This window comes from Apis dorsata, unplaced genomic scaffold (assembly GCF_000469605.1).
Source record: "Apis dorsata unplaced genomic scaffold, Apis dorsata 1.3 scaffold_44, whole genome shotgun sequence".
NCBI lineage: Eukaryota > Metazoa > Arthropoda > Insecta > Hymenoptera > Apidae > Apis > Apis dorsata.
Window position 1 is genome coordinate 1,962,692 of NW_006263346.1, and position 10,547 is coordinate 1,973,238.

At 33.2% G+C, this 10,547-nt stretch overlaps 2 protein-coding genes across 19 annotated transcripts in view; both read right to left on the reverse strand.

The window, feature by feature from the left end:
- The window catches only part of LOC102676760 (protein unc-13 homolog B), a 352,205-nt gene that overhangs the window by 97,891 nt on the left and 243,767 nt on the right, over positions 1-10,547 (reverse strand). The window lies entirely within an intron of this gene.
- LOC102676262 overlaps positions 39-10,547 on the reverse strand; it is a 100,598-nt gene continuing 90,089 nt past the window's right edge. Inside the window, exon 2 of the mRNA XM_031514181.1 lies at positions 39-1,718. Within this exon, the coding sequence (XP_031370041.1) occupies positions 395-1,174 (780 nt within the window). The 5' untranslated portion in view covers positions 1,175-1,718 and the 3' untranslated portion in view covers positions 39-394. The remainder of the gene's footprint in view (positions 1,719-10,547) is intronic.

Below are 10,547 nucleotides of genomic sequence, written 5' to 3' on the forward strand. Positions count from 1 at the left end.
TTCGAGAACGTCCAGCTGTCGACGTCCGTTTCGGCGTAGATTTTTCTTAATTGCTCGTCTATGCTGCTCGCCTCCTCGGCCAGTTTTGCCTCGGCCTCGGAACTGTACTGCCTTTTCGGGGAGTCCATCAGTTTCGATTGAAGCTCCATCAGATTCTGGGAATCCTTCTGCAATTTGTTGGTCAACCTGTCCAGTTCGTGCAATTTCTCCAGGGCAACTTGGTCGATCGAGCTCAATCTGGACAGCTGGGCCAGATCTTGCTCGCTCACGCAAGGCGTGTTCCCACGATAACTCTTGTAATCGGCCGCGCTGAACACCTCGCCCTCGTCTTCGTCCGCTTCGTCCTCTTTCTTCGTCACCGCCTCCTGAATCTCCTCCTTGCTCGGTTTCGCGACTAGTTCGCACTCGAGCTCCTTCTCCTTCGCGGCGACAGNTCGAACATGCTCGACTCCACCTCCTTCTTCCCGTTCACGTCCTCGTCCTCCGCCTCCTCCCATATCATGCCGAGCTGCGACGTGGGTCTTGACGTGTCGCCACAGATCAAGTCCTCCCTGTAAGCGTTGTTCAGACTCCTATAGAACGCCTCGTCTGGAATGTTACTCTCTTCGGCGAGAGTCTCCAGAGTATCCAAGTTCCTCACGTTCCTGTGCATGTCTGTAACTACAGCCGCGGCAGTCGAGCTGTCTTGCGTTAGCCCGTGCATCCTAGCGATCTCCTGCTGCGCCAATTTCTCCCTGATCGCATTCGTTTCCTCTATGCCCATCGTGGCGCCTATGCTCTTCGCGATCGCGTCCAACTCGCCCACCGTGCTCTGTTGATTGGCCAACGTCTCTTCGACCGCCACGTTGCTCGTCGTCTCGTGGCTCCCTCCGCTCGCGTAGAACTCGATCAATTGGCTGATCACCGTCTGTTGCTCGTAAAGGAGGCCCTCCAGCTTCTCCAATCTCTCCCACATCTTGATGTACTCCTGGCTGAGCAGATCCAACGCCCTCCACGCGTACCTCAACTCGTTCTCCAACGTGTTCAACCTCGTCCCCAGCCTCTCCATGTAGTCCCCTATTATGTAATCGATGTTTCCATCCGCCGTGGTGGAGGCGTAAGCCGGCACGGCCGGCGAGTGTGCCCTAGGGCTGGTTGGGGCTGGCCCGCCCAGCTTCGTCGAGTCCATTTTCATCAAGTTCCTCTCTCCTTAAACTTTTGCGTCCCTCGCGCGATATTCCTGTCTACGATCCCTGATACGATTCATGATTCTGGGAAAGAACAAAGGAGCGCGATCACTTCCTCGAGTCGAGAAGGAGAGACGTGGATTCAATCGTGGATTCAACTTTCTTCGACTCGATTGTATCGAAATTAGAGGAACGACTCGATGCACCATGCATGTCGTCGATCTCCATGGTCGATCCTTTTTTTCTCTCTCTTCCTTTCACCTTTGCTCATTCCACTACTCTTCTCTCACAGTTCACAGTTTTCACATACAGGATTCGATTACACTTTGCACGCCCGATCTCGCGTAATATCTCGTCACTGTCCCCCCTGTCCTCCGTCCTCGATCGATTTCTCCCCACTTTTGTTTTCTTTTGTATCACACTAGAGTCGCACGCACTGCGTTTTCGTGCGATCGTTGGTCGCGATCTTTACTTCGAATCGTTCAAGATCGCGCGACACTCTGCGTATGGCGCTTCTTAACCAGTCTCGTGCGTTCATGCCGCTGCCTCTATCTGCAAAACAGGAGCAAACAGGGTTGCCGTGGCTTAGTACGAGACGCGCTCGTACCGAGCCACCGCTGACACAGTTTCCATGGTGCTTAAATTTATAATTCATCGGTTGAAAGGTGTGTGTCAATGATCGAACTTAAGAACTTCGTCAGAAAGATCAACGAGGCTATTTGCTTTATTTTCTTTGGAACTGAATCAACATATACACTTGATTCAGATTTTTTTTCATTTGATACGATTATTGAAATCAACAAGAGATTAAGAAATAGAAAAAGAAGAGGAGAAAGAAACGATTAACGATAAATAGAGAGATTTTCTTTATTTAATAGTTTCAAAGGATCAAAGGAATGAATGGTCGTCGAAAGAAAGTAGATACGAGTAGATGTGTGGATGAAAAATATAGAAAGGTACGAAACTTTGTCAGATTGCCAGAACAGAAATCTTCTTCTCCATTGATTCACAGAAAACAAAAATGTTTGAATAAATTCGATTGAGATATTTCACAAATTCAATCACCCAGGTTAATTCACGTATCATTCTCGATAAAATATACTTGGTAGTGTAGTATCTGTTCTATCATTCGCTTAATGGAAATTCATTTTTAAATTATTTATATTATTTATTCGTCATTTCGTTATTTAAATATTGATGAGACTCAGAATAATCAGGATGGAGAGATCTTTCTTAGGCGGAAGAAAATTGTAAGTTATTTAAAGAGTGATCAAGAATGTGCATCGAACGCTTCGTGCATAAAATCAAAGTGTAGGTTGTCGAGCATCCATGCGAAAAATGCACGCAGAATAATTGCAGAATAATTGCTATTGCTCGGAGCTCGTATTTTCATTAGTATCGATTCCATTTCGAGGTTACGTTCGAATGCCTCTGATTGTTTCAAAAATAAAGGAATTGAAACGATACGGAATGAGCAATGGATAAGGATAAGTATTTTTCATCCTTGTGAAACTCGAGAAAAAATAATACTTTTTGAGAATTTTTTTTCCTCTATGCTATATTAGAATCGAGATTATTCTGATAATTTTGTGAATATTGAATTCCTTCATTTATTCATTAATTTTTTACGTACATAAATGTACGAAATTTCGATTACGAGAATTGTGAAATTCGAGAAAGAGTAAGTTTTTTTCCGAGTTTTTTTTCCAGTTATATAGAGAATCGACATGAGAATATTTTTGTAAACAATGGTTTTATTTATTTGTTTATTTTTTCAGTTTTTTTAAAGAGTAACTTTAACATTTAATGATTCGAAGTTTGATAAATGAATTGCGATTGTTTGGAACATCGTAGAATTATTTATTATGATTAATTAATCATATTTATCTTCGTGTTAGTAGATGTTAGTGGACACGACACTCGACATGATTTCCAAACGAGACGAAGTATGATTTAAACAAGCGATGGGTTGAATGTGTACAATTCTCGAGTTACGTCGTATGTGGAATTGTTATTGAATTCTATTTAATTCCCAACTATGTACTTTTATCAACGTATATATTTTGTTTTCTCTTGATTGTTTGCTGGATGTAAATAGAGTATATACGAGTTTATGGGCGTGTCTTGTTTTCGGATCGAGGAGAAAGAAATTTTCGAATGATGAATTGCTTGAAAATATGAGGGAATGGAAAATCATTTTTCAAAATCGATATTTTTTCCAATAATTTTTCACATAATTTGAATAAAATATTTAAACAACAAACGCAATATTTAAAATCGAAATAATTATATCACATTCTTATAAAATTCTTTTCATTTCTTTTATCTAAACACGATAATCATTTTTTCCCGCGATACGGTTAAAATGAATGAAATTAAAACAATTTATTACACGAAAATTTATCTTTCATCTTCATCTTTTATCTTTCATCTTCGCTTCAAATAAAATATTCGAGCGATACTACTTACACGACGAAGAATTTAAACAGTTCAGTGGAAACAAGATTCGCGTGTGTATTTCGAAATCTATCTATCTTCTAAATTACTTCAACAATCTCTCTGTTCATTACAAACCATGTGTTCTAATCAAGAACAATGGAACTTCGCAGTGAAACTCGGTTTTATGTCACGTAAATCGATCGATCTTGTATAAACTTTAAAACTCTTTACGCTTTATAATTATTTATCTTATGTATAAACGAATAATAATAAACAATTTACGAATGAAATACAAAAGAATAATCATTCTGTTGTATAATTTTAAAATATTATTATATCAATGTTAAAAGTTCATTTTAATTATTGAAGTTTTTATAAGAATAATTTTAGAAAAAATGAAACGAATAAATAATATTTTTTTATATATACAGCAACAAAAATAATATCAATAATGAAAATTATAATTGATAATAATATATCAAATTATCCATCACATAAATAACAAAACTTTTGAAAGTATATACTAAAAAAAATTAACTTAATATTCGAATTAAAAAATTTATCTAATAATTATCTATTAATCATCAAAACTATCTATGATTACTTTTCCAAGTTGCCACCAACTTTTATACAAAATCAAATTTTTTCACGATTAAAGAGAAACGAAGTTCAAACATTGGGCATCGATAGATATTAAACACACACAAGATCTACAATTATATTGGACACAGCTGTAAACGACCACAAATGGTTTAGATAATACACGGAAGGAAGACGGATCGAAACGACACGAAGTCACTACGAAGCCGGAAGCGGCGGTGCATGCGATACATAGAGCGATTTCCTGGCCTATCATCGTTGAAACGCGAATTAAACCGAGGCGAGCATGCGATTTTCCGACCTCTTCCGCTTCCTTTCTTTCGCCCAACTCCCGGAAGAAACACGCCTTTTACGGCCGCTATAAAATTACGCTCAACCATATTATCGCTCACCCAGGCCAAGAAACACACCTTCTTCACCGACGATATTGTGGCTCTGTGAAATGAATCTGTACGCATCAATTTATACCTCTATGATATAAGATTTAATTATTTTGGAATTTCGTGTGGTTTTGGCGCGACGCTGGGAATTCGTGGAGCGACGACTTGTTCGTTAAATCCAGTATTTGGGTCATGGTGTCTCGTGTGACAATTAATAATTTTTCATGGTCAATTTTATTTATAATTATTATAATATATATTGTATTATATATTATTTAATTACAATATTTGTTTAAGATTCGAAAGGAAGTTAATCACGAAATATTGTGTTACTCGAAATTCCGATATTTAAAATATTTGAATATTGTAATATTATTATTATATTAATGTTCTATAATAATTGTTAGCATTGTGTTTATAGCTGTATTATTTAATTGAATAATTCTCAACTTTTTTATCAATTATAAATCATTCATTTAATTAAAATCACACAATTCTTTCACCTCTTTGCTCTCCTGCATACTTTCTTTTCGCTTCGACTCTTCACACATTTCTAAATACAATAACACACTTTTTTATTTGCACACTTGTCCCTTAACAGATGAACAACATATATCCGAATTCATATATCGCCAATATTTGCATTGCAAATATTGAAAAATCGATAACCAAAGTATAAATATTACAAATATTATGCAATAGCTGTCACGAATAAACGTAGAACTGTGAATCTACGACGAGGGAAATTTCGATGATATTCTCCTCGTGGCACGTTCGACTGATGATTACGCGCGCGCGCGCGTGTGTACGTGTATATGTGTGGATATCGATGTGTCGTACGACGAATCGATAGCATTCCTCGATGTCATTACGACAAGTGTTCCGTTGCTAAACGCGATTCGATCGATCAACGGGACATTCTATGAAGAAACCACAATGCTGGAACTTGAATTGAACGAGAAAAGAAAAGAAAAATAAATAAATAAATAAATAAAAAAAAAGGAAAAGAAAGAATTGTAAACGCTATTCGTTGTTAACCCACATTCTTTGAAGATAGTATCGATTAATTAATGCTTAATTAGAGTTATAAGAAAATATATATTGTATATATATATATAAATAAAAGTGTAAATAAAAGAATGAACTTTCAGAAGATAATAATTTTCAAGCTCTGTTAATTTGATTATTCTTCTATCGAGAAATTTCTTTCTGAGAATCGAGTTGATAAAGTTGAATTGATTATTGAGTAAATATGAATATAACGCGAATGTATCTTTTAATATCAATTTTTAAATATACTAAAGATTCTCGTATATATTAATGTATTTTTAAGTTTAAAATATTGGCAATATTAAAATTTAAATTAAATCGTCATTTTCTCTTCATAATATATATTTTACGAAAATTTTCAACAAACGAATTCAAACCAAATTTGAAAAATTAAATTCGAAGTTTAAATAGAATAAATTATTTCTAATCAATTAATTTATTCCTGACACTAACGATTTCTTCATATATTATTTCCCATCATTTGGAAATTTCCACGAATAATCCAAATTTGACAAGAAAAAACTGAGGACGCGTGAAAAAATCGAGATGTTTTGATATTATCGTTCAAGGAAACGCGTCCCCATTTTCGAAAAAACAACATAAATATCTAGATCGCAATCCGCATCAATATCTGCTTAAACGTTTCAATCTATATAAATGGCAGGTTCTTTTTTTGTTACCAGGCTTTTATCGCGTCCATTCGAATTCCAGGAAATGTGCTCTCACATTTCCTTATTTTTCTGGATCTTAAATTATTAGTTTTTTTTTTCCTTTTAATAAAAATCTTTCATGTTTGGCTTAAATCGTTCTATCGATCATCGTATGAAATAATACGAGATATAATCGTATAATTTCTTCTTTGACCTGGAAAGTTTTAAAAGTTAGTTCGAAAGAATTTCGGAGAATTTTAAATAAAATGCGATGCATCCAAAGTTTCATAGATCATACTTTTTATTTTTCTCGAGGTTGCGATTATTATCGTATAATTTTATTATCTCAATTCATATTATAATTATTTTATTCAATATCTAAGAATTTAAAACTTTAACTGATAATTAAAAATAATTACAATATGATTAATAAATATATTTGATCATAAAAATTAATTTTCATATAAATTCATATGGAATTATTACTTTTATTATTATATCAAAATTTCATTATTTTATCTAATATCTAATAAATGGATTATCTAATATCTAATAAATAGATTTGTTTATGCAAAATGAAATTTTTATGGAGAGTTAGAGAAATAGAACTTAAATAGAAATTTATTTCATCCTTTGCTTAATATTTAAATTTTCCATAAATGCATAAAATCCGCAGTTTACTAATAAATTATAACTTCAATTGATGATTGAACGAATAATTACAATAACAGTTAGATACTAAAAATTAATTTTCACATAAACATATTAAATACATCAATAAAATTTCAACAAATACAATAAAAATGAATCAATGGTACAATAATTTAAACTTCTCTTTTCATTTTAATTATTTTCTTTTGATCGCAATGAAATCTTAAAAGATCATTCTTCATTTCAATTTTGCTTGCTGAAAAGAATCTCATTCTGAAGAAAAAAATCGAATGGAATTGCGATAAATGGCTTCTGTAGGCGATTCGCACCTGCGCCAGATTATATTTAAATCGGACTTAAACCTGGTTAACTTTTAATTCTGTTAAGAATGTGTAATGAATCGATTGACGTCAAACAACTTTGACTGATTAAATCGTACGACATTTACTTTTTTTCTTTTCCCTCCTCAAGATGGATATTTTTAAAATAATTTAAATTTTATGAACTTCATGAAATTTTATGAGCTTTTAGTATCTGCAATATTTATTATTATTATCTATTCTAAATATTAAATGACACTCTACGTATATAAACTTTACAATATAATTTAATTGAATATAATATTCTATATCATCGATATAAAATAAATTTTTAGTAGAAAAAATTGTTTCAATAAAAATTAAAATTTCAATATAACTTTAAAATTTTTTATTTTTAAAAGACTAACGTGATCTTCGTGAATGAATAACGTAATATTTTTGTGATTATGCAAGGTTAATTGACATAATGCAATTTCTGATAAAAACGCGTTCAAATTTTCTCAAAAAATCATGCTTACGATCTCAAGGTTCATCCGCATGAAATAAATTACATTAACTTAACGAACATTTTACCCTTTCCATTCATTATTAAACCTGTTTCGCGCTTTATGCATTACAAATTAATATTTTACAAAATTATTAAAACCTTGCATATGGAATCAAAATTATAAAATTTCTAAATATTGTGGCCATCGAATCAAAGTGATGATCGAATCAAAGAAATGAAAGTTCTTTCTGTATCTAAAATTTAAAAATATCTTTTAAAAATATAATAATAATAAAAAAATATAATAATATTGAAAATCAAGACAAAAATTCACAAAATCAATTATTGAATCGAAATAAAATGTTCACATGTGACGAATCATAAAATCATCAAGTTATGATAACAAAATGGTGAAAAATCGTTGTCGAATAATCATTCTCGAGTTAATTCTGCCTATCTCAATTGTTAGATTGAACGTCGATGAAGCCCATCAAGGCGTCTCGGCCTCGTTTCCTTCGAGGAACATTTGCCTCTGGAATTTTACAGAGAAAGAGAGAGAGAGACAGAAAGAGAGAGGAAAGTTCCGCGTTGAAAAATGAAAATGGAATCCGCGCTCTTTCTCTTTCTCTCTCACTCTCTCTTCTAGGCTGGAGGATCTTCGAACCTGGATTCATTAATTCGCGAATCCGCCGCGAAACTTCTCGACCAATTCGTGATCCTTCAAGCCGTAATAAACTGGATAAGTATGGAGAAACGATGCGGTTTGGTCTGTTGGAACTGGAGAAAGTCGAGACTAACGACGAAAATTTTTCAAAATTGATAAGGTGTGGAGGCCTAGGCAATTTTAATTTTTAAAGAGAAAAATCTTTATTTATATGATCTTCTAAAAATAAATTCGAAAGTAAAATGAGATGTTGTTCGAGAGTATCTTTGAGATAAATGTTAAGAATAATTGATAATTATCGAGTGTAGTAATTCTTGTTCTCTCTAATGAAGCATCCATTAGAAAAAAGTAAGAAAAGTAAACATTTTTACTTTTAAATCCAACGAAATGGAGTAATTTTGGCGATAAGTGTGACAAGATCTTGTACAGGAAACTGAAGTTCACGCAAGAGAATACATGAAACATAATTATATTACTAATAATTTATTGATAAATCTTATGAGAGAGATTAAATAATAGAAAAGTTCGTAAGTAGGGTAAAGATTAAATTTTGATATAACTTTTTTTACTTCTTATGATTCAACATCTGACTAATTAAGGGAACAAGAAACTTTTTTATTTTTGGTATTTGCAAAGAGAGAGTTGGAAAAGTAGAAGAAATTAGCCGTTCCAAGAACATTTATTCGAATGGGATTTAAAAGGGATGATCTTTATCTTTTGATACTTCATTCTTTGTAGTCACTCATAAAAATATATCCCAGAAAAATGAAAGTAAATGGGTTAAAATGCTTTTTTAAAGCATATTAATCATCAAGCACGATGATCGACGATTGTATTGTTTTGTTATAGAAATTTTAATGTTTATTTAACGAAACAATTTGTTTAATAAAAATAATAGAACGATATAATTTATCTCAAAAAATAATTTAATGTAAAAATTAAATTACATGAAAGATAATTTATCGTTTCAAATTAAGAAGAATAATATTCAATAATTTTTCTTGGAATTATTCTGCAACGAATTTTGTCTCTTATGATTTATTCCTTTATTTATCCCGTTCATTCCGGGTATTAAGCTTCTCGCTTTTCTCTTATTCTTTATTTCTATCCTATCGTATATTGGAATTAGGTCGTTTGAACTGACAATTCAAATTTCGTGGTTTCTATAACACGATCAAAAGTAAAGTTGATGTTATCACATCGGATGCAATAAGTGCTGTTTAGTGAAGTTCAAATTTCCTTCGGACAGAAGTTTGTGGATTAATAAGATCCGCTGGTCTGTGGGAGAAATCAAGAAAGTTCCAAAACTTCTTCTTGGTATTAGTTGTAGGTAATTATACGAAATTAAATCCAACATATTCAAGCTGGATGAAAATTATTTTTCAACTGTTTCATTCAACTCATTTCATGAAATGAATATTTTTAAATTTATATCGTAACAAAAATCGTAGATTAAATTGATAAATTTTAAGCCGCTATAACTCTGAACATAGTGATTTCTGGGCAATGAATGAAAGCGCATTAGAAACGCGAAACCTTGCTCTTTAAAACCTCCTTTCACTCATCACGATACGACTTCTGATTCCCGAGATATCGTCGTGTAAAGGGAAGGATAATTTTTTAATCATTTACCTCAAATGCGATTAAACCCTATTAAAATTAGAAAAACTTTGAATCGCTATAACTCCGAAAATAGTAAATTTTAAACAACGAGCTAGGATCATTAGAAACGTGGAATCTTCCCCTTTGAAACGCTTTTTGAATTATTTCGATACGACTTCCAGTTCCCGAGATATCATCATGTAAAGAGAAGGATAATTTTTTAATGATTTACCTCAAATGCGATTAAACCTTATTAAAATTAGAAAAACTTTGAACCGCTATAACTCAGAAGATAATGAATTTTAAACAACGAGTGAACGATCATTAGAAGCGCGGAACCTTCCCCTCTAAAACGCTTTTTGAATTATTTCGATACGACTTCCGGTTCCCGAGATATCGTCGTATAAAGAAAAAGGCAATTTTTAATCGTTTACCATCACTGTCCTTGTCGCTTACTCGGACTTCTCGCTCGCACCTCGTCTCACTGACCTATCCCAAACTGCAGACAAGCGACAGACGCGATTCCTGGAAATGCGTA